This window comes from Rana temporaria, chromosome 5 (assembly GCF_905171775.1).
Source record: "Rana temporaria chromosome 5, aRanTem1.1, whole genome shotgun sequence".
Lineage (NCBI taxonomy): Eukaryota > Metazoa > Chordata > Amphibia > Anura > Ranidae > Rana > Rana temporaria.
In genome coordinates this window covers 366775739-366801645 of record NC_053493.1, presented here as the reverse complement: position 1 = coordinate 366801645, position 25907 = coordinate 366775739, and the positions used below count along the sequence as shown (strand labels likewise).

At 45.2% G+C, this 25907-nt stretch overlaps 1 protein-coding gene across 1 annotated transcript in view; it reads right to left on the bottom strand.

Moving 5' to 3' along the window:
• The window catches only part of SPAG1 (sperm associated antigen 1), a 148216-nt gene that overhangs the window by 67087 nt on the left and 55222 nt on the right, over positions 1-25907 (bottom strand). The window contains exons 11-12 of the mRNA XM_040354781.1: positions 14343-14741; positions 13959-14058 (exon numbers count right to left, since the gene is read on the bottom strand). Of these exons, the coding sequence (XP_040210715.1) occupies positions 13959-14058; positions 14343-14741 (499 nt within the window). The remainder of the gene's footprint in view (positions 1-13958; positions 14059-14342; positions 14742-25907) is intronic.

Below are 25907 nucleotides of genomic sequence, written 5' to 3'. Positions count from 1 at the left end.
TCCAAGTCAGAAAGAGCCCATCGAATTTCCTATCTGGAGGACATCCAGCATCCATTAGCACTTTTCCCCCAATCTGACTTTCTCTGATCCATTGGATTCCAGTTTATTCAATTATAGAGGCTCAGAATTACATGTGTGTGCTACCTAGGGACAGTCTGAATGCAAATGCAGCCCATCTAAGAATGTCCACTCCTCCGGACTGATATTCAAGGCATTTTGATATTGCATAACTCCTTTCGAAGAGTCATCCCACTGCTTGCAAGGCAACAGAGGAGTACGGAGACAAGGTGTTGTGATATTTTCAGGAAGCCCCCTGCCTGCTGCCCTCACCAACCATGATCTGCCTGGATTGCACAGAGAAGTAGAGATACAGTGATGACATCATAGGTATACAAATAAAGTACCGTAGATACTTGAGAATAAGCCGACCAAAATATAAGCTGAGGCACCTAATTTTACCACAAAAAAATGGGAGAATGTATTAACTCGAGTATAAGCCTAGAGTAGGAAATGCAGCAGCTACTATAAGTGGAAAAGAGGGTCAACAATGCCCATTTGCAGCTTCACTGTGCCCATCTTCATGCCTCACTGTGCCCATCTTCATGCCTCACTGTGCCCATCTTCATGCCTGATCTCCGTGTTATGTAGTCAGTCGGCAGCCGTCCATTGTAACAAAGCCCCGCCTGCTCCTCGTCCGTGATAGAAGGAACACTCAGTTTCCCAGCAGTGAGTCAGTGTTCAGCCTATCACGGACGAGGAGGTGGCGGGGCTTTGTTACACTGGATGGCCGCCATCTGACTGCATGACACAGGGGCTGATCAGGTATGCAGATCGGAGAGACTCAAGTATAAACCGAGGGGGGCTTTTTCAGCACACAAAAAAATTGCTAAAAAACTTGGCTTATACTTGAGTACCGGTATATACGGTATGTAATAAATAAATAAAACTTTATTACAAAAATTGTATTAGCATATGTATGAGAGGGGGAAAAAGGAACCGGAGAGGAAAAAATAAAAGCAGATTACTCTTCAGGTTCAATGCGCTGTATGCCGATTTAAAGGAGGATCACAGTTTTTCTAAACTTATACTGATTGATAGTGGCATGTATGTCTAGAGACCAAAATAATAGACTTTTGGTTTGTAAAGACTCCATGAGATCCCTGTACACATGATCTGGATTCTGTGGGAAGCATAGCTATTGTTTTCATAAACCTGTAAATATTGGATGTATGGACCCCAGCCACATTGGACGTCACCCATGATGCATTAGATAGATCCTCTAGGAATGCAGTAACCCTGCACTGCCACATGCTATCAATCCTACAGGGACTAATAATCCCTATTCTAGGCATCTCCAGGAATGATTTTCCTACTCAGGTGATTGTGCTCACGTAGCTTTACTCTACACTGGGGAACAGAATACGGTGTCAAAGCATGTGGCCAAGAATAATTGGAACCATCAATGATAATAAGACAGGTACCCATTGTGTGGCATGAGCCAGTATTCACAACGACTCAGATACAACTATAGTAACCAAGGGGCACAGATCTATGGCCTTATTGGCAGTGCATTTCCACACCACAGTGCAGATCCACGTCTCTAACATTTAGCCAAATTCCACTCACACATAAAAAAAACGTATTGACATATATTCTTTAACCTCCCTGGCGGTATGATTATTTCAGAAAAAAGGTGCTGAAAGCGGTACCATTATTTGCAAGGAAATTTGGCGTTTTATACTGTAGGCCTGTAATTCTTAGGAATAACTCACTTAAATCTGACCAAACAAGAGACTAGTAGGCATCCCGGGTATAAAAAATTTTTTAAAACAAAATTATAAATTATAATATAATAAATAATTATAAATAATTATAACAAGTAATAATATAATTATAATAAAAATTATTCAATAATGTAATCAACTCAAAATCACTGAAATTTGCTCAGTTGCAGAATTGTCGCTGTCATTACTTTTATTTTTTTATGACGAATTTCCCCGCAAATCGCTATCGCACAATTCTGCAAGTGATTATAATTTATTATCACTGATTTCTAGCTGCTCTAAAACCATTTTTGACATAAAAAGACACTTTTAGTTGCTATGGACAATCTACAGTTTGCAGGCAGAAAGAACCGTTTTTATTATATAAAAGAAGATGTAGGACACTGGGCAGACCACTAGGGACAGAGGGGGTGTGTATTTTTTACATACAGTACTGTAATCTATAAGATTACAGTATACTGTATGTAATGTGTTTGTTTACGTTTTTGAATTTGGCGCCGTTCTCCGCCCCCGTGAGTCGTAACGTCGCAGGGAACGGAGATCGGCGGCACAGGAGGACACTGTGTGAATCGAGCGAGGTCCCGCTCACTCACACAGCGCGGTGGCATCGCAGGATCCAGGGACAAGGTGAGTAACTTTGTCTGCTGCTGCAGCGAGGCAAGCCCGAGTCGGACTCGGGAACACCGCTTTTGGTAAGAAAATCTCACCCCGAGTCAGACTCTGGAATACCGCCAGGGGGGTTAATAGCCACAAAGGATATAAATCCACGTAGCGTGCAAAAAAATACCTTTAAAAAACAGGTAGTAGTTTGTAAAAGTAGCTGTGACATCATCACTGTGCAGTACATAGCCTGTGCAGACAGCAGAGGTGTGGGAGGGGCCTAGCATGCCCACTCACTACAGGCTGCCTGCAAAAAAATACAGGAAGGGGCGGAGACAAGACCAGTCACCCTGCACAAGGAGAGAGAGCAGCAGTGACCGGTCCTTATTACAGGACGCTCCTGCACACGCAAGGGTGACCCAGCTTATTTCCATATGGCTGTCTTGCACAGCTGAGCTCCTACTATACAAACAGGATTGCAGGGCGTCATGAGGGTGTCACCCCAAACCACATACTGTACCATGCAGGGAAGTCAGTCCTAGACCTCTTCTCCCCATCCTTCTGGTCATCTCACTGTTAACTCCTTCCTCAGTGCGATGCAGAGAGACCACTGCAGTGCTATAGTGGCAATCGCAGCGCATCAGACAGTTCCCTTTTTTATAATCGCGATTGCGTTCACGAGAGCTAGCATGACGATTTGTGTGTGTAAACATACAAATCCCTGTTCTGTCAGGGGAGAGGAGACATATATTTTGTTCCTACCAAGTAGGAACAACGATATGCCTCCTCCCCCAGTCAGTCCTATCCCCATACAGTTAGAACACATCTAGGGAACGCACATTTAACCCCTTGATTGCCCCCTAGTGTTAACCCCTTCCCGACCAGTGACATTTAGACAGTAATCAGTGCATATTTATAGCGCTGATCGTTGTAGAGATGTCAATGGTCCCAAAAATATGTCAAAAGTGTCCGATCTGTCTGTTGCAATACCGCAAAAAAAAAAATTGCAGATCACTACCGTTACTAGTAAAAAAAAGAAATAATAATAATAAAATGCCATAAAAATCTTTCCAATAATTTGTAGACACTATGGCCCAGATTCACAGAGAGCAAGGCGCACATTACGCCGCCATAGAGCACACACCGTACGCCACGCCAACGTAGCGCGGACAGGCAAGCATTGCATTCAGCAAGCCAGTGCTCCCAATGCTGCGCCAAAGTGGTGTAGGTTTCGAAGGCGCACGCCGGCGTAGGTGGAAGTGGGCGTGACCCCATGCAAATGATGGGCCGAGCGCCAGACAGGTACGTATCACGAACTGCGCCGTGACGTGGACGCATACACAGCACCCCCCTGCGCCTGCTCACAACCACGCCGGCACAACTGCCTAAGCTACGTCAGATCACCGCGTACGCCGTGCACATAACGTACGCCCAGCCAGACACACGTCCAACACACAATACGCCGGCTTGTGTTCCCTGGTGCAGACCTGTGCATGTCTGTTGGCGGGTTGCACCTCATTTATGGGGAATAACTTTAGGCCGGACGTATAACTTACGCGCATCTCGCGTAGCATGTGCCGGGCACACGCACGTTCGTGAATCGGCGTATTTCCCTCATTTGCATGTTTGAATGGCTAATCAATGGGAGCAGCCCCATGCGTCCAGCCCATATGTGTGCCCACCCTACGTCGGCGTGTGCAAGCGACGTCGGTGGGGTGTAGCCTGTTTTTAAGGCGCATGTTGGTCCGTGGGTCTGCCGCACACATACGCCAGCGCATATTGGCACTTACGTCAGCGTAACGTGTTATACGTCGGCGTAAGTGCTTTGTGAATCTGGGCCAATAACTTTTGTGCAAACCAATCAATATACGCTTACTGCGATTTTACCAAAAATATGTAGAAGAATATATATTGGCCTAAACTGATGAAATTTTTATTTATTTTTTTTAAATTGGGGATATTTATTATAGCAAAAAAGTAAAAAATCTTTTTTTGTGTTTAGTGCAAAAAATAAAAACCGCAGAGGTGATCAAATACCACCAAAAGAAAGCTCTTATTGTGGGGAAAAAAAGACGCAAATCTTGGTACAGCATCGCACGACCGCACAATTGTCAGTTAAAGCGACGCAGCGACAAATTTTAAAAAGTGCTCTGATCAGGAAGGGGGTAAAATGTTCCGGGGCTGAAGTGATTAAACCGTCCTTTCCTCAGACATTCTTACAGATACAGCCCATGGCGATATCTAAGCACATCTTCTGAATAAAGAAATCTGAGTGCGTGTCATCCCAATAGTGGTCAGACGTGTTTTCTGGTATTTTGCAGTGAATACTGGGTGTTTCTTATAAAAGTAAACATGGGATTGAAAACTCACTGACACACAATACTCTCCAATAATTGTGACTGCGGTTTTCAACATAAATCACAAACAAAGCAGTGGGAAGAAAGGACAATAAACCTCAAGTAATGAATATAAAGCAGAGTGTATGCACAGGCATTTCTTCTCATTTTTAGATAAAGTAGGGAAGGATTAGAAAACTTGGCAAGTATTTATTTTTATCCCGGATTTATTTGTCCTGGTGGCCATAAAGACTTTGGCCCGGATTCACAAAGCACTTACGCCGACGTATCTCGAGATACGCCGCATAAGTGCAAATATGCGCCGTCGTATCTGTGCGCCGGACCCACAAACTAAGATACGCCTAAAAATAGGCTTCATCCCACCGACGTAACTTGCCTACACCGGCGTGGAGTGGGCGCATATTTACGCTGGACGCATTTGGCGCTCCCATTGATTTCCTATTCAAATATGCAAATGAGGGAGTTACGCCGATTCACGAACGTACATGCGCCCGACGCAGTGCGCGTAAAGTTATGCCCCATAAAGGAGGTGTAACTCAGCAGCAGACATGCAAAGGTCTGCACCAGGAAACACAAGCCGGCGTATTTTACCTAGTTTACGTTGGACGTGAATATGACTAAGCGTAGGTTACGTTCACGCCGTAGGCAGTGATCCGGCGTATATTAGGCAGTTTTTTCCGACGTGATTGTGAGCATGCGCACTGGGATGCATCCACGGGATGGCGCATGCGCCGTTCATTTGCATGGCTCACGCCCACTACCACTTACGCCAACTTACGCCTTGGAAACCCAGCGCATATTTGGGAGCATTGGCTTTGTGAATTCAATGCTTGCCTCTGCGCTGCGTCGGCGTAGCACCACCCCAACAGATTACTCAGGGTTTAGTGTAAACTTACTTACATCATCTGCAGACGGCAATGTCCATTCATTAACCTCAGTCAATTGCAAAAAAACACACTGATGAGTAAGTGGCAATAAACACTGAGACCACAAGACCTGGAGGTCACTACCACATTATAAATGATATCGGGGCCAAAGGCGATCCAAAAAAAAAGCAGCTCTCCATTTTGAATTACAGAATACCTACCTACTTGATGTCTGTTTACCTGCACTGTCTTCATTGTAGGGGCCCCAGAGCATTATTTTGCCCAGGGGCCCATGATGCTATTAAGATGGCCCTGGTCACACCACCGCAGCACAGAGCAGGTGCCGCAAGATACTATGAGCTGCACATGCACGGCTCAGTGTACATTGCCACTGACAAGCAGGAGGAAGCATTTATGGCAGAAGAAACCGAAAGGGTCTTTTCTTCCATAAAAACCCTGCCTCTCAGACTTTATTTTTAAAAGTTTCATACCACTGTAAAACCAACTGTAAGTTTGTATACAGAGATAGGCAGAGTGCCTGTCTCTGTACACAGTGTATCAGAAGAGTATATTTGTTAGCACTATCCCCCTCCAAACCTGCCACTGGTTGTTAAGGATACCGTCAGCTTCACAGTCAACAGCCCCCTTGCAAGCAGTGCCATTGACAGTGAGCGGAGCCCGATGAGAAATTGGACACATAAGTTCCCCAGGATAATTTTCCCTCCTCCTCCCCAGCAGTCCGAAGTGATTTTAAAAGGCTTTTGTTTTTTGTTTAAGAAAAAAAAAAGAAGAAGAAGAACAGAAGAAAGGAGTGTATTGCACAGAGCTGCCTGGAGTCCCCCGCCAGCGCTGTCCATTCCTCCTCTCCTGTGTGTGCTCCCATGGCAAGCCATGTGCTATGGGGGCACATGTGCGGGCATGCTCTCGGGCCAGGGTGTGTGCGTCCATACAGCATGGCTTGGTCCTGCCCTCCCAATCTCTCACATGATTTCACTGACAACAGCAGGAGTCAATGGCTCTCAGTGTGTTCTGTAACAGCCAGAAGAGAGAGCAGCGGCGCTACTGATGAGTGCATCACTGGATCGAATTAGTATTTAGGGCTGGGGGGGGGGGGGGGCAGTAGTGGAAGGTTTTGAAGCTTAATGTGATTATAAAGTCTGCACTTTTTTTCTTATAGAAAACAAAAAACAAAGCATGTTATACCTACCTGCTCTGTTGCAGTGGATTAGCCCAGATCCACTACTTCTTGGGTCCCTCCCTCCTGTTGAGTGCCCCCACAGCAAGTAGCTTGCTATGGGGGCACCCAACCCGAGTCCATTCAGACACGGAGCCCGGACCTGACCGCCCCCCCTTTTCTCTCCTGATTGGCTGACTGACTTTAATTGATAGCATCGGGAGCCAATGGTGCTGCTGCCGTGTATCAGCCAGCCAATCAGGAGGGAGAGTCAGATGCTTGTAGACATCGCTGGACAGAGATGGGGCTCCGGTGAGTATTAGGGGGGGGGTGAGAGGGGGGCTAATGCACACAGAAGGCTTTTCATCTTAATGCACAGAATGCTTCAAGATAAAACAAAAAACTTTAGAACCACTTTAAGTATATGGCTGGGCTTTTACGGTTACTGTGATTTTGCAAGCATATAGGATGATGCCACAGTTACTTGAAATAATGTATTGCAGTGTGTAAGATCACAAGTGCAAAGCAGCAACACATATCAGTTGCATGACTGTCATTTCCATAATTGCTTAATAGCAGTTTGTGGAAGTGTTGTGAGTAAAGTTAATGGATTATATAGTGTATGTGAACAATTTGGAGATATTCATACCCTTTTCATATGAACACAATCTAAATAAGGGGGGGGGGGTAATTTTGTTGCCTCCAAGGGCATCTAGCACACCGATTTTATATAAATGCCATACATACTGAGGGAAAGTTCTGCCTCTCTTAACCACTTCAATACCCGCCCATCGTCATTTGACGTCCACAGATGGGATCTCCCATCCTGGGTGCATGTCATATGACGTCCTGGGCTTTGTGGGGGGATATCTGAATGATGCCTGCAGCTAGAGGCATCATTCAGATATCATTCTTTCGTGCCGGCAATTCTGTGCAACATAATGTTTATAGCGGCGGTTCCACCGCTTGATCGTTCTTAAAGGCGTTGGGAGGGGACATCCCCCCCTCCCGCCGCTATCCGGTGCTTCTCAGGGCTCTCCCGTGCCATCGGGGGCTCGGAGAAAGAATCGTCCGGCGCAGGCAGGAAGCATAGAGATGACTGGTGACCAGATGGTCACCAGTCATCTCTATGACCATCAGAGGCCCGGGCGCGATGTGATGACGTCATGCCTGGGTACCCGTAAGTAAACAAAGCCGCGATTGCGGCTAGTAAGCAACAGCAATCATGAGATCGTTGAATTTTTTTTCACCGATCTCATGCTTTCCAGCCTGAAGGAGAGATGCCGGGTCTTATTGACCCTGCATCTCTCCATAAAGAGGACCTGTCACACACACATTTCCTATTACAAGGGATGTTTACATTCCTTGTAATAGGAATAAAAGTGAAAATAAAATAAAAAAGTGTAAAAAAAATAAAAAATAAAAAGAAATAAAAGAATAAAACAAAAAAATTAAAACGCCCCTGTCCCCGGTAGCTTGCGCGCAGAAGCGAACGCACATGCAAGTCCCGCCGACATATGTAAACGCCGTTTAAACCACATATGTGAGGTATCGCTGCGTGCATTAGAATTCCAGCAACAATTATAGCACTAGATCTCCTCTGTAAATCTAAACTGGTAACCTGTAAAAAAAAAAAATAAAGCGTTGCCTATGGAGATTTTTAAGTACCGAAGTTTGGCGCCATTCCATGAGTCTGCGCAATTTTAAAGCGTGACATGTTAGGTATCCATTTACTCTGTGTAACAATCTTTCACATTATACAAAAAAATTGGGCTAACTTTACGGTTTTGTTATTTTAATTCATGAAACAATTTTTTTCCAAAAAAAGGGCGTTTGAAAAATTATTGCGCAAATACCGTGCGAGATAAAACGTTGCAATGACTGTCGTTTTATTCCCTAGGGTGCCTGCTAAAAAAAACATATATAATGTTTGGGGGTTCTGCGTAATTTTCTAGCAATATAGAATGATGATTTGTACATGTAGGAGAGAAGTGCCAGAATAGGTCCCGTATTGAGGTGGGTATAAAAGCCTGGTATTGAAGTGGTTAAGGGCCAAACTGGATTTGCTTGCAGTAAATGGCACGGAACTACAATCACCACCCCTTAAGAATAACCTTGCCCCAATTTTCATAAATCAAGACCACAAAACGCCAAACTTGGCATAAAATGGACTGTGGCATGATTTATGGCTTTAAGGCGTTTGCCTATATCTTATTTCTACTGTCAATCTAAAATGTGCCCAAAAATCGCATTAAAGGCTACTGTGTGTTATTTGGGGCTGGAGCTTTATATAAGACTACAGATCTGTCCACATGTCAGCAGACTGTAATGTGACTGCGTTCAAAGAATTCCTGTTCTACTGTCAGGCCTGACCTTTGACCTCCCTGATCACATAACATCTAAAGGCTTTGCTGTGACTACACATGCAGCTCTGTGACTCTGAAAACAGGTTGATCCACAAAAAACTGATATGCCAGCTATAGATGGAAACGTAGAATCTACAAACCCCAAGCTGTCTTCTTTGGGAGGTCCCTGCAGGGATTTTCCAGCTCTGCCTCCAATAATGCAGTATAGCTCTTCCTGCTGCACTCTCTATTGTAAAACATTTAGCAGCAGGAACAGCAAGACCCCTAAAAGGTGTAAACTATGGGGCAGAGAATTCAGAGGTTTATGAAGGTCCTGGTGACGTATCTTGCCAAGATCTACCCAAGAATAATCCACCGATCCCTATATGGGAAATCAGGCTGGAGCAGTAAAATGAAGGCCCCTCTCACACTTGTGCAACTTCAAAGTTAAGTGATTTTACCACAATTTGCGGCCGCGATTTCAAGGAATGCCTGTGTAAGTGGCATCAAAATCAGACCAAAGTAGTGCAGGGACTACCGTATTTATCGGCGTATAACGCACACTTTTTCCCCCTTAAAATCAGGGGAATATCGTGGGTGCGCAGTATACGCCGATCCGCTGTCTCTGAGCGCCGCCGCCGACATATACCGAGCGCAGTACACTCGGCTATGCTCGGCTCCGCTCGCGGTCACACCCTGTGCCGCCTCCTAGCCTTTATGCGAGAGGAGCCGAGCGTTGCCGAGCATAGCCGAGTGTACTGCGCTCGGTATATGTCGGCGGCGGCGCTCAGAGACAGTGTGGGAGAGCTCAGAGAAAGCGCGGGAGAAGCGGGGAGGACACCACCGAGGCCGCAGACGGACGCCGGACCGGACAAGGCCGCCGATGGACGCCAGGCAAGACACCGACAAACTAAGTAATTCATTTTTTTCCCAGGAATTTCCCTTCTAGAGTATGGGTGCGCACTATACGCCGGTGCGCGCTATAGGCAGATAAATACAGTACTTTGAAGTCGGAACGACTTGACGTCGTACTAATATAAATGGTTGGCATTGGAAATCATGGGGAACGACTTGTCATTCAACTTTTCAGTCCCAAATCGTGGGGCAAGTCGTATAAGTGTGAAAGGGGCCTAAAGCAGCTGTATAACCCGCTTTCACATTTTTACTTACAGGTAAGCCTATAAGACTTCCCTGTAGGTAAAATTAATATCTCCTAAACCTGTACAGTTTAGGAGATATTATCTTTGCATGCAGCCGCTGACGTCACTGACGCATGCCCACTGAAGATCCGGCGTATGCTGCCGGAAAAAGGACTTTCGCGCCCTGTGAGTGGCCAGAACCGCAAACCCGGAAGAAACATGTCAGCTTCCTCAGTGGGTGACCGGAAGGCAATGCCGGCGCTTCATTCCAAGGTAACTATTTCATAATGAGCTAGTATGCGGTGCATACTAGCTCATTATGCCTTTGCCTTCCAGGTTTTTAATTTTCTATGTTTGCGGGCATACAACCACTTTAAGCTGTCAGATTCAGCCTCTGCCTGCCTCTTTGCAATGTCTATGGGTGCCAAAGAAATTCTTGTAGATGTCTATGGACCCAGCAGTTACTGTGAGGACACACAGCAGCCACATCTATGAATGGAAGGCCTGCAGGGCAAATAACACCAATACACTCGCCTAGACCTGATGTCTCCAGTCGAGATTATTGAAGTTCTTTAAAGTGGTATTAAATCCAAAACCAAAAACGTAACATATTGCAGCTTACCAATCATTAGATGTGGTGCCTGCATCTTTTTTTTTTTGGCACCTATATTTTCACCTGGTGATATGGCCAGTAACACATCTTCTGCATTAGAGCCCTCCACTCTGGATGAAGGAGCAACAGAGACACCTTTAGACAGCAGCATTGGCAGTCCTCATATTTTTGTAAATATTTTATTACATCTTTTTATGTGTTAACACTGAAGAAATTACGCTTTGCTACAATGTAATGTAGTGAGTGTACAGCTTGTATAGCAGTATCAATTTGCTGTCCCTCAAAATAACTCAACACACAGCCATTAATGTCTAAACCGCTGGCGACAAAAGGTAGTACACCCCTAAGTGAAAATGTCCAAATTAGCCATTTTCCCTCCCCGATGTCATGTGACCCATTAGTGTTGGAAGATCTCAGGTATGAATGGGGAGCAGGTGTGTTAAATTTGGTGTTATTGCTCTCACTCTCTCATACTGGTCACTGGAAGTTCAACATGGCACCTCATGGCAAAGAACTGAGGATCTGAAAAAAAATTGTTGCTCTAAGGCCCCTTTCACACTGGGGTGTTTTTCGAGCATTATTCAAGCGTTTTTTGAGCGTAGCCTCATCTGCAATCTCAATGTGCTGGTAAAGCACCGCTAAGACCCTAACGTTTTAGGGCGCTTTCACACTGAGGAGTTTTTCAGGGAGTACAGCACTAAAAATAGCGCTGCTATACCGCCTAAAAAGGGAGAGAAAAAAAATCTCCTGCAAGCAGCATCTTTGGAGCGGTGAGAGGAGCGGTATGTATGCCGCTCCTTTCCATTTAAAACAATGGGAAACCGCGGTAATACCGCCCGCAATGCACCTCTGCAGAGGCGAATTGCAGGCGGTATTGACCCTTTATCGGCCGCTAGCGGGGGTTGATACCGCACCACTAGCGGACGAATCCCGCGGCAATTACGACGGTATAGCGCCGCTATTTTTGTCGGCGCTATACCTCCACCGCGGCTCCCGCTCCAGTGTGAAAGGGGCCTCAGTGATAAGGCTGCATTCACACCTAGGCGACAAGTAACGCTGCGTACGCGGCGTATTTTGCCGCGATTCGTTTAACTTTTTTTTTTTTTTTTACAAATCATTTCCATTGCTGTCTATGGCCGAACGCCAATGCCGCCTGAAAAAAAAGGGTCCGGGACTTGTTTTCAGGCGGCAGGCGTACGGCGTTTCGGCGTGAACCATCTCATAGACAGCAATGGAAAGGCGTTTTTACAGCGCTTCCAATTCATTTCAATGGAGAGGGGCGTTTTTGGAGCGTTTTTTTCAGCGCCCAAAAGCTGCTCCAAAGATGCTGCTTGCAGGACTCAGTGTGAAAGGGTCCATTGAGATGCATGGAGAGCATGTTATGAGCGTTTTAATAGCGATATTTTTAAACGCTAAAACGATGTAAAAACGCTTCAGTGTGAAAGGGGTCTAAATAAAGATGGCCTAGGCTATTAGAAGATTGCCAAGACCCTGAAACATACAGCGGTTTAATAGGACAGGTTCCACTCAGAACAGGCCTCGCCATGGTCCACCAAAGAAGTTGAGTGCACATGCTCAGCATTATATCCAGAGGTTGTCTTTGGGAAATAGACATATGAGTGCTGCCGGCATTGCTGCAGGGGATGAAGGGGTGGGGGGTCAGCCTTGTGGTTGTGTTGAGATATTTGGGGGGGGGGGGGGGTCTAAAAAAGAAAATTAAATGACAATATACCTTCAATATACCTTAATTTAAAAAACATTTTAAATAAAAAACATGTTATCCTTACTTACTCTGTGTGGTTTTGCACAGAGCAGCCCCAATTCTCTTCATCTGGGGTCCCCCATCGGCACTCCAGGCTCCTCCGCTTCGGTGAGGAGGCGGCTTTCCATGGGGCACCCATGCAGGCTCGCTCCTGAGCCATCCTGTCTGCGTCTATTGACAAAGACCGAACGGTTCGAACCCCGCCCCCTGTCACAGCATTTGATTGACAGCAAATGGGAGCCAATGGCTATCAATCTGCCCAGTGAGAAGGGAGACAGATCGCTGGATCTGGTCGGCTCTGGTAAGAATAGGGGGCCAAAAAATCGGGCAGCACAGAAGTTTTTTTTTTTACCTTAAACCGGAGGTTCGCCAAATTATTATTTTTTTTAAATCAGCAGCTACAAATACTGCAGCTGCTGACTTTTAAATAAGGACACTTAGGCCCCTTTCAGACGTACGGACAAACGGTCCGTTTATTACAAGTCCGTTTACGGACTTGTAATGGATCCCTATGGGATTGCAGACGTTAGCGGATGATGCATCCGCTAATGTCCGCAACCATCCGCGTCCGTAAAGTTACGCTTTTGCGGACGGAAGAAAACCCTATTTTTCTTCCGTCCGGCGGAACGGATCGGATGAATACGGACACACGGTCCGTATTCATCCGATTCCCCATAGGGGGGAGCGGAGGAAAGACAGGGCGGTCTCCGTCGGCCCTGACCGTTGAGCCGACGGACACACACGGATCGGATCAATTATGGATCCGCTCCGTGTGAAAGAGGCCTTTCCTGTCCAGGGAGCCCGCGATGTCGGCACCCGAGGACGACCCGTCCCTCGGTCCTCGGATGTTGCAGCCGCCATCTTTGGTAAGGGAATCAGGAAGTGAAGCCTTGCGACTCGTGCTGTGCAATGCCACTGGTCCATGCTGTATTCTGGTTCTGGTGTGTCTCCCAGAAGATAGCGGGGGGGGGGGGGGGGGGCGCCGGACGTGGCGTACACTCCCGCAGATAATGTGGGGGTCTATGCCCGGAAGTGGGTGCAGATACCTGTCTCAGGTATCTGCTCCCCCCTGAAAGGTACCAAATGTGACACCGGAGGGGGGGGGGGGGGGAATCAGGACAGCGGAGGTTCCATTTTTATGTGGACCTCCGCTTTAATGCATAGAATGCATTAAGGTAGAAAACCTTCAGGCTTTCGAACCCCTTTAATGCAGCCAACACATCTAAGAACTGGTAGATTGCAATATAATAAATGTTTGCTTTTGGGTTACAATAGCACTTTTACACCATTTTGAATGCAGATGTCATCTGTGACTTACTTGTTGCAGTCTTCAATGCACTGTAAGCTGTTCCCATCCTTGAGCTGACAGGCGGCTCTGTTAGAGTACAGGATTCCCAGCTCCTCGGCGTCCTCAGCTCCTGGAGTATTAGAGAGATGCATTAGTATCTAGACAAGCCGAAAGGCAGCACTGCAGCACAATCTGCCGCCGCCACTGCAGTATCCACAAACCAGGCAGCGCAGCCCTCTGATAAGCACTAATACTATGCAACCACAGCACTAAAACTGACAATTAAACACACTCGGCTTATAAAAAAACAAATCGGCGGATTTCTGACCTGCTTTGATAACCGCTGCATGGCCGGTCGCTATCAAATTCAAAGCCTGTCATTGGAAATACCGGCATGCAGATAAAAAAACTGACCTGTGTTCTTGAGATTTTCAATGGCCTCGGAGTATTTGACGGCGGCCTCCCCAAACTGGCCATTCTTAAAGAGCTGGTTGCCTTGGGCTTTCAGCCTTGCGGATGGGGAAAGGAGCTCCGATGACAGCTTGTCTCCCTGGCTGCCAGTCCGGGATGTGACCTCGGTGGTAGGGGCTTGTGTGCTGCCATGTCCAGGCTTCGTCTTGCCTTCAGGCGGATCCTTCGCCTGTAGATTGCCGCTGTCGTTCTTCACTCCATTCTGATTGCTAGCCTTGTTGTGCTTGGGGGTCTGATCGGCCTCCTCCTTCTTTTCAAAGGCTCTCTTAGGAAACTTTTTCTGAACATTCCCCATTTCAGTCTGCTCGCCTGCAGTCTCTCCTCCCACTGTCACACCGGCTTCTACAAGGAAGTTACAGGCTTAGTATCGACATCAGCAGAGCAATCTACTGCACTGTCTACAGAAGGGGTGCGACAAATGCACGCTTAATGGTAATAGCAGCGATTTCACACTTTAACCCACATAACATGAACGTATCCATTAAACACCTCTAGGTAGAGTTGCATCCCTGTGGGGAAGTGTCTAGAGAGAAATACGCCCCGGACATTGCACAGGATTGTCCCAGCCATTCCCCTCTTCAGGGATTACAATTAACATACCTAATACAATAGTCATTCTTCAAGCTGGCCAGTTACATGCTAAACCTGTCACAAGCAGATGGTCAGGCACAGGGACTGGTTACACTGGCTGCTCGGCTTTGTTGCCGGATACAGGAAAAGGGTTTGTGGCCTAAAAAAAAAAACATCTGCCCACTTCCCCACCATACACATTACTGGCAAGAATTTCTAGAGGCTCCTTTTGTGGCATCATTTTACTGTACGCTGCAAAATTTCAATCACAGCAGTAATGGCAGCCATACACAGAACAATTCATTTTTTTATATCATCGTATTATCAAACAACATGCTACTCAGGAAAAAATAAATTAAAAAAATCTGAAAAATCACAACGATCGGTCTATACAAGACACATTTAAAGGGCAATTCCATTTTTGTTGAAAATTATAATCAATAAATTTACTCCTGTAAAAACAAAAAAATATATTTTTTTAATGAATATACTTTGTATGTACACAGTATATAAAATAGATATATTTTATTAATAATAAATATCGATAGATATATACACACACACACACACATATATATGTACACATATACATACCACACATACACATATATATATATTATTATTGTTAATAACAAATATATATATTATAATAAATAAAAAATAATAAAACATTTTTTTTTATTAACAATAATAAATATCGATAGTGTGTATTTATATAATACACATTATCGATATTTATTATTATTGTTAATAAAAAAAAAAATTTTTAATTTATTTATATATTTTTTATTAACAATAATAATAAATATCGATTGTCTGTATATATGTGTGTGTGTGTGCATATATGTGTGGTATATGTATATGTGTGTATAATCTCTCTCTCTCTCATACACACACCACACATATATACAGACAATCGATATTTATTATTATTGTTAATAAAAAAAAACATTTTTTTTATTTATTTATATAATTTTTATTAATAATAATAATAAATATCAATTGTCTGTATATATGTGTATGTGTGTGTGTGTATATGTGTGGTATATATATATATACACACACACACACACACACACACACACACACACATATACACACAGACAATCAATATTTATTATGGTTAATAAAAATATAAATAAATACACATTTTTTTTTGCGCACACACACACATATATACACACACACACAAATCGATATTTATTATTATTGTTAATAAAAATATAATTAAATACACATTTTTTTTTATTAACAATAATAATAAATATCGATAATGTGTATTATATTAATACACACTATCGATATTTATTATTGTTAATAAAAAAAAATTGTTTTATTTATATTTTTTATTTATTATAATATATATATTTTTTATTAACAATAATTATAAATATCGATAGTGTGTAATATTATACACATATACACACACACACACACACACACACACACACACAGTGTAAAACCTTGGTTTGAGAGCGTTTTGCATTGTTTTAATAAATTTTGACTTGATATACAAGCAATGTCTTGATATAAGAGTAGCATTACAACATAGAACAAGTATAAAATAGAAGAGAAGCGCTTCTAAGTGTAGCAATATAGGTTACATTTAATGAAGGCACAAGATTTAGAAACTCACATGGTCGACGATTAAATGTACGTATGATTAAAAAAGTATGTCGGCATCTGGGGTAAAGCTGTCCACAAAGACCATCCTCCGCACCACCATTGATGTCGTCCCTTCCACAAATCGGTTCAAGCCTCGCTTTCAGATCGCTCTACTGCTGGGTAGTCTTCCCGATCACAATTGCAGACCGACAGCGGCGAGAGCCAGTGTTCTGCTGAATAAAGTTCCGCCCGGCGGATAAGGACCCTCTTGTACTGCGCAGGCATGGCGCCTAGTCTCTGAAAATAGCCAAACACTACACGGCGCATGCGCAATGACTGTGGCATATTTTCACACACTCCCGATGCTAGTGCTACTCTGCAAGGGGCGGTGGTGATATTAACAATAAAGTACACGTGTTAGTGGGGCGCGTTGGCCATCTGCGTTAAATGTGCAAATCCGCCCATCAACATTGCCATTGCAAAACCCGCCCATCAACCGCCCCACTAACACGTGAACTTTATTGTTAAAATCACCCCGGCCCCTTGCAGAGTAGCACTAGCATCGGGAGCGTGCCTTGCAGAGTAGCACAAGCATTGGGAGCGTGCGACATATTTGCGCATTGCGCCGTGTAGAGCTGACACTCAGCTGTACATGTTCGGCTATTATCGGAGGCTTGGTAGGCTCGGTTGAGGTTTGTACTGCACAAGCGCCGTCCCTGTGCCATACAGGGGGGGTCCAAACCTGCCGGGGAACATTTTCGGCAGGACACCGGCGGAGAGGAGGACGGTCTATGTGGATCGATTTACCCCGGATCCCTGCATACTTAGATGTGCCTCTTTTAATCATCAACCATGCGAGTTGCTAAATGTTGTACCTTTATTAAATGTAACCATATTGCTACACTTAGAGGCGCCTCTCTTCTCTTTTATACTCTGTAGCTCCTGCTGGTTTTGCTTCTAATCCCCTTGTGGAGGATTCCATTTGTGGATGGACATTTTATGGTTGCATAACCTATCACATTGCTATAATCTTTTTATATGGACTATAAACTGAAGGACTTATAAATAAATGGTTGTGGAAGGAATCATTTGAGTTTCCATTATTTCTTATGGGAACATTTGCTTTGATATACAAGTGCTTTGGATTACAAGCGTGCTTCCGGAATGAATTTTGCTCACAAGCCAAGGTTTTACTGTGTATATATCTCCCTCTATATATTAGACACACACACACACACACAGGGAAGGAAAAGGGTATTTGATCCCCTGCTGATTTTGTACATTTGCCCACTGACAAAGAAATGATCAGTCTATAATTTTAACGGTAGGTTTATTTTAACCACTTGCCGACCAGCTGCCTTCATACTAAGGTAGGTCGACAAGATCCCGTGAACCGTTGTAGCTGTAAAAAATAAAAACCCTGCAAGACAAAAAGGTCCCCCCCTCTCCAGCGGTGACATCTCTCCCAGGGGTTAACTTCCGCGTATTGTGGCTCCAGCGCTGTGATTGGCCAGAGCCACCATGACGTCACTCCCGCATATGACATCAGTACATGCAGGAGACAGGGGATATCTCCTAAACAGTACAGGTTTAGGAGATGTCCCCTGCATGTGCTGATGTCATGTGCGGGAGTGACGTCATCTCCTAAACCGTACAGGTTTAGGAGATATCCTGGGTAGCTACAGGTAAGCCTTATTATAGGCTTACCTGTAGCTTTGATTGTTGTTTTAACCACTTAAGCCCCGGACCATTTTGTTGCTAAATGCCCAGGCCAGGTTTTGCGATTCGGCACTGCGTCGCTTTAACAGACAATTGCGGTCGTGCGACGTGGCTCCCAAACAAAATTGGCGTCCTTTTTTCCCCACAAATAGAGCTTTCTTTTGGTGGTATATGATCACCTTTGCAGTTTTTATTTTTTGCGCTATAAACAAAAATAGCGCAACAATTTTTAAAAAAAAATCAATATTTTTTACTTTTTGCTATAATAAATATCCCCCAAAAACATATATATAAAAAAATTTCCCTCAGTTTAGGCCGATACGTATTCTTCTACCTATTTTTGGAAAAAAAAAAATCGCAATAAGTGTTTATCGATTGGTTTGTGCAAAATTTATAGCGTTTACAAAATTGGGGATAGTTTTATTGCATTTTTATTCATTATTTTTTTGTACTACTAATGGCGGCGATCAGCGGTTTTTTTCGTGACTGCGACATTATGGCGGACTCTTCGGACAATTTTGACACATTTTTGGGACCATTGTAATTTTTACAGCAAAAAATGCATTTAAATTGCATTGTTTATTGTGAAAATGACAGTTGCAGTTTGGGAGTTAACCACAGGGGGGGCTGTAGGAGTTAGGGTTCACCTAGTGTGTGTTTACAACTGTAGGGGGTGTGGCTGTAGGACTGACGTCATCGATCGAGTCTCCCTAAAAAAGGGATCACTCGATCGATGCAGCCGCCACAGTGAAGCACGTTCTTCAACTCCGGCGAGCGATCGCGACAGGGCGGCTATAAACGAATAGCAGCGCCGTCATCCCGGATCGCTCCCCGAGGTAAGCTGCCCGCCGCACGCAGCGGGGGGGGGGTCCCGATCGGACCCCCGACCCGCTAGAAGGCAGGGACGTATATATACGCCCATCTGCCTGTACGTGCCATTCTGTAGACGTAAATAGGCGTGCGGCGGGCGTTAAGTGGTTAACTTTGGATAGTAAAAATAAAAAAAATTCTGGCAGTAAATATCTTATACAACCCACTTCCTGTCTTTTGTCTGGTAAAAAGCCTAGGCTTATGACATCATGCACAGCTCTCTATCTCACTCTCCTGAGAGTTTGCCAGGAAGGGAAGTAGGATGAGTCATAAGAGGGCCAAAAAGAGCTCCAGAACTGGGGGGGGGGGGGTGCTTCTGTGTAAATCCAGGAAGTGAACAGGCAGCAGCTTTAGCTGCCCACAGTTAAAATGGTTGCAGCCGGACTCAGTGGAGGGAGATTTTTGCAGCATATTTGGCAAGTTCAGACTCACAGTATATATAAAATAACATGCAAAGTGGTTGGAGGGAAGCTTTAGAATGGCAAAGATGTTTTTATTACAAATTAAGTGAGCAGAGTGCAGTCCCTCTTGAGGCTGGGTTCACACCATTGCCACATCCGGCTCACAGCAGGGGTCCAGTGCGTCCTGGTTCATCGTTTCAGGTCCGATTTCAGCCCGAATTTTGGGCTGAATTCAGACCTGAAACGGACCAAAAGACGCACAGCATTTTTGTGCAAAACGCACCGGATCTGCTGCGGAGATATGTGAACCGGCTACATAGAGAGCCGGTCAAAATCTCCTGCTATTGCGAATTGGATGCGGAGAACCCAGCCCTTTAAGGTTTTGAGGCTGATGGTAACTCAAACGTTCAGCTCCCTCCACATATATTCTATGGGATTAAGGTCTGGAGACTGGCTAGGCCACTGCAGGACCTTAACGCGCTTCTTCTTGAGCCACTCCTTTGTTGCCTTGGCCGTGTGTTTTGGGTCATTGTCATGCTGGAATACCCATCCATGACCCATTTTTAATGCCCTGGCTGAGGGAAGGAGGTTCTCACCCAAGATTTGACGGTACATCGTCCCGTCCATCGCCCCTTTTATGTGGTGAAGTTGTCCTGTCCCCTTAGCAGAAAAACACCCCCAAAGCATAATGTTTCCACCTCCATGTTCGACAGTGGGGATGATGTTCTTTGGGTTATAGGCAGCATTCTTCCTCCAAACACTGCGAGGTGAGTTGATGACAAAAGAGCAAAATTTTGGTCTCATCTGACCACAACACACCCAGTTCTCCTCTAAATCATTCAGATGGACCGGTACATGTGCTTTCTTAAGCAGGGGGACATTGCGGGCGCTGCAGGATTTCAGTCCTTCATGTCGTAGTGGGTTACCAATTATTTTCTTGGTGGCTTTGGTCCCAGCTGCATTGAGATCATTGACACGATTCTCCCGCGTAGTTCTGGGCTGATTCCTCGCCGTTCTCATGATCATTGAAACTTCACAAGGTGATAACTTGCATGGAGCCCCAGACCGAGGAGATTGACAGTTATTTTGCGTTTCCTCCATTTGCAAATAATCGCACCAACTGTTGTCGCCCTCTCACCAAGCTGCTCAGCGATGGTCTTGTAGCCCATTCCAGTCTTGTGTAGGGCTACAATCTTGTCCCTGACATCCTTGGACAGCTCTTTGGTCTTGTCCATGGTGGAGAGATTGGAATCTGATTGATTGCTTCTGTGGACAGGTGTCTTTTATACAGCCAACAAGCTGAGATTAGGAGCACTCCCTTTTAGGCTGGGTTCACACTACACTACACGACAGCAGTACGACTTTCATCCTACTTTGCTCTTCGACATCTGTCCTACATTGATACTACATTGATCCGACATCCATCCGACTTTCATGAACAGGATACTACTTTGATCCGACTTTGTGATAGTCTGACTTGTTCTTTGACCAATCAAAACAATCCCAGAGTGAGATAAATTCCTTTTACTGCTACTGTAATCACATGTTGGATGTCAAAAGTCGGATGGTAAGGACAAGGATCCGACTTTGATCCGACTTCAATGATATTCAATGGGCTTAGGTAGAATCAAAGTCGGACCAAAGTAGTACAGGGAACATTTTCAAAGTCGGACCGACTTGTGTCGGACCAGTTAAGACGGCTCCCATAGGGAAACATTGATTTTCACACGTCATGCGACATGAGCTCCCAATGTCGGAGCGTTTGTCGGACAAGTGTGAACCCGGCCTCAGCCAACATTGGAAGCTCATGTCACATGACGTGTGAAAATCAATGTTTCCCTATGAGAGCCATCTTAACTGGTCCGACACAAGTCGGTCCGACTTTGAAAATGTTCCCTGTACTACTTTGGTCCGACTTTGATTCTACCTAAGCCCATTGAATATCATTGAAGTCGGATCAAAGTAGGAGCCTTGTCCTAACCATCCGACTTTTGACATCCAACATGTGATTACAGCAGCAGTAAAAGGAATTTATCTCACTCTGGGATTGTTTTGATTGGTCAAAGAACAAGTCAGACTGTCAAAGTCGGATCAAAGTAGTATCCTGTTCATGAAAGTCGGATCAATGTAGGACTGATGTCGCAGAGCAATGTAGGATGAAAGTCGTATCACTGTCGTGTAGTATCAGTGTGAACCCAGCCTAAGGCCCCTTTCACACTGAGGAGTTTTTCAGGTGGTACAGCGCTAAAAATAGCGCCTAAATACCGCCTGAAAAACTCCTGCCCCAGCCCTCTCAATGTGAAATCCGGAGGGCTTTCACACTGAGGCGATGCGCTGGCAGGAGAGAAAAAAATCTCCTGTCAGCAGCATCTTTGGAGCGGTGAGAGGAGCGGTTTGTATTCCGCTCCTTCCCATTTAAAACAATGGGAAACCGCGGTAATACCGCCCGCAATGCGCCTAGGCAGAGGCGCATTGTGGGCGGTATTAACCCTTTTTCGGCAGCTAGCGGGGGTTAATACCGAACCGTTAGCGGCCGAATTCCGCGGCAAATCCTGACGGTATAGCGCTGCTATTTTTAGCAGCGATATACCGCCACCGCACCTCCACTGCCCTGTGTGAAAGGGGCCTAAGAGAGAGCTCCTAATCTCAGCTCGTTGCCTGTATAGAAGACACCTGGGAGCCAGAAATATCGCTAAATGATAGGGGGTCAAATATTTATTTCACTTATTAAAATGCAAATCAATTTAGAACTTTTTTGAAATGCGTTTTTCTGGATATTTTTGTTGTTATTCTCTCAAAAATAAACCGACCATTAAAATTAAAGACTGATAATTTCTTTGTTAGTGGGCAAACATACAAAATCAGCAGGGGATCAAATACTTTTTTCCCCTTACTGTATATACAATACACACACTAAAGTATAAATCTACTTTCACGCTGGGGCGTAATGCTGTATTTTTGCCATCGTTTTTGCGGCACGATTCAGCCACCAGCGGGGCGCTTTTAACCCCCGCTAGCGGATGAAAAAGGGTTAAAACCACTACAGGGGGGGCGCTTTGGCCGAGCTGCCCATTGAAATCAATGGGCAGGGGTGCCTTAGGAGGGCAGGGGCTCCTACAATGCCTCAAAACATGCAGCTGGCAGGACTTTGAGTGTCCTGCCTGCGCACCACTCCAGTGTGAAAAGAGGCTCTTACAGGGCGCTTTGCAGGCACTATTTATAGCGTTTTGTGCCTGCAAAGCGCCTCTGTGTGAAAGTAGCCTAAACAACTGCTACACAAGCCATGTCGTACTTTAACCCTGATGCTGCCACAGCCTTTTTACACTTGGTTAAAAAATAACCTTTCACCTTTACAGAAAAAAAATGTAAAAGTGAAAGACAAAACACAATCCCCACCACCCCAGGTCCACAATGTACTTACCTCCCGGGTTGCCAAGCTGTGAGTATTCCCGCAGCCCGTCCAGTGGTCTGGGAATTGCAGATCACAATTTTCTCTATGTAGCACTTTTAGCATGGACCAGAATGATTCTGATTGGTAAGTGCGGTCTCTGTAACCACGACCAATCAGAATGCATTTGGTCCATCCCAGAATGGTTGATGGATTAGAGCAGGGACTTCAAATCTCCGAATTGCTGTACTGGCTGCGGGGGTGGTGACAGCTTAGCAACTCCAGAGGTAAATACAGCGGGACCAGGGGGGTAGGGAGGGAGTCCAGTGTTATTTCATATTTTCTGTAAAGGTGAACTAACCCTTTAAAACCACCAAAAATTATATACAACATTTTCTGAAAGCAGACACCCTGAAGAAGAAAAAATTGTGGTAGTTTAAACTTTTTATGTCACGTGACATAAAAGGTTTGACGGACACCTTTTTAATAAAAAATCCACTAAATTTCATTTTAGACCATACAAATGCAATATATTACCCAAATTTGATGGTAAAAATATAAAAGATGTGGTTACTCCAAGTAATAGATACCCAACATGCCAAGCTTTAAAATTGCACGTGCCAATAAAAAAAGACATCAAATTTTGGTATCCTAAATTTCTCATCAGATATAGGGGGTACTTTAAAGCAATGATCTATAGGGGATTTTTAGAGTTAAAAATTTTGCAAAATGAGCCTAGAACACTGGCGGTGCCTCTATAGAGGGCTCTGGAGCGCCGCCCCCTCTGGCTCTTGCACCGCCACTGAATAACATAGATTCATCTATGTTATTGTTTCCGGCCGCTGCCGCAACTATTCAGATGGCCGGACGGTGAGCGCCGACTACCTGAATAATGGCAGCTGGTTGGCTGTGCGGAAGTGCCTATCAGAGCCAGCCCTCGGCTCCCGGATGATGCTTATCCTCGGGACGTACGGGAGGTGTGTTCCTTTAATAAGACTGACAGGCGTCTCAGCCAATCAGGTTCACCGATTCTGGATATCGGTAACCTGATTGGCTGAAGCGTCATCGAGGGCGGGAGAAGACATCGAGGAACGTGGAAGGAGAAGGGTAAGTGCCGGGGGGTATTTTACAGGGCACATCGGCGACAATGGGCACAGAGGCGACAATGGATACAGTGGTGACAAAGGGCACAGTGGCATCAATGGGCACAGTGGTGACAATGGGCACAGTGGCGACAATTAAAGGGCATAGTGACATGCACAGTGGCGACAATTAAAGGGCACAGTGACTGCGATTGATGGCATGGCACAGTGGTGACAATTGATGGCACAGTGGCTGCGTTTGATGGCATGGCACAGTGGTGACAATTGATGGCACAGTGGCGGAGTTTGATGGCATGGCACAGTGGTGACAATTGATGGCACAGTGGCAGCGTTTGATGGCATGGCACCGTGGCTGTGTTTGATGGCATGGCACAGTGGTGACAATTGATGGCACAGTGGCGGAGTTTGATGGCATGGCACAGTGGTGACAATAGATGGCACAGTGGCTGCGTTTGATGGCATGGCACAGTGGTGACAATTGATGCCGCAGTGGCTGCGTTTGATGGCATGGCACAGTGACTGCATTTGATGGCATGGCACAGTGGTGACAATTGATGGCACAGTGGCTGCATTTGATGGCATGGCACAGTGGTGACAATTGATGGCACAGTGGCTGCATTTGATGGACACAGTGAGGCTGCAATTTTTTTTTTTATTTTTTTTTCGTTTGCGCCCAACCAAAAATTTTGAGCACCAGCCGCCACTGGCCTAGAATGACGGTTCTGACTCCAATGTGCGTGGCGATATGTAACACAATCAACATTTCCGTACATAGGCATTCCCTGACAGGTGTATTTATCGGTGTACAGAATGCCCTCAGAAATGTTGCTAGTTTTGTAATTAGTTCATCAATTTTCCCCGAAGTCTACAGTAGGAATTTTAGTTTTGGTGACAAACTCCCCAAGGGTTGAATATTTCTAAAGGGATGCAGACAATGCAGCTTTTCTCATTAGAACAAAGTGCACCAGCTGATAATAATGAACCAGTTCCTCCCATTCAGAATCAGTTTGCAAAGGCATGGTAAAAACAACAGAGAATCATGTTTTTTTTTAACAAAAGTGGAGTTATTCTTTATACCGGTGATTCTCAACCTTACTAGTGCCGTGACCCCTTGATAAACAATTCCCAAGTTGTGGGGACTCCTAACAGTAAAATAATTTTCATTGCGTGGGTAGTTAACTCCAAAGGAAAGACAAGTAATTTGCGCCCCTAACCCACGGCCTTTTAGCGCTCCGAGTCTTCCACTCTTACGGTATTAAAACCCCTTATGGTACATTTTAGGATGTACCAGTCTCTCTTTGTTTGGGGGGAATGGGATGAGTGGCAATGCTGGAGGGAGTTCTGATCGGCCAACTTTGGTGCTCTTTAGGGTTGTCCCGATACCACTTTTTTAGGACCGAGTACAAGTACCGATACTTTTTTTTTTTAAATGTCCCCAAATGCAGCCATGTCCCCCCACAAATGCAGCCATGTCCCCCCACAGATGCAGCCATGTCCCCCCACAGATGCAGCCATGTCCCCCCACAGATGCAGCCATGTCCCCCCACAGATGCAGCCATGTCCCCCCACAGATGCAGCCATGTCCCCCCACAGATGCAGCCATGTCCCCCCCCCCCATATATGCAGCCATGTCCCCCTTACCGTACATGCTGACGCGCCGCCGCTTGGTTAATACGGGCGGGGAACATTACAGCTTTCATTTGAATAGCTGTAGTTTTCACGCCGCGCTGCGTATAGAGTACAAGTACTCCCGCAAATACTCGGAATCGGTCCCGATACCGATACTAGTATCGGTATCGGGACAACCCTAGTGCTCTTGATCAAGGTCATCTGCTGACCTGAGAACTGTAGT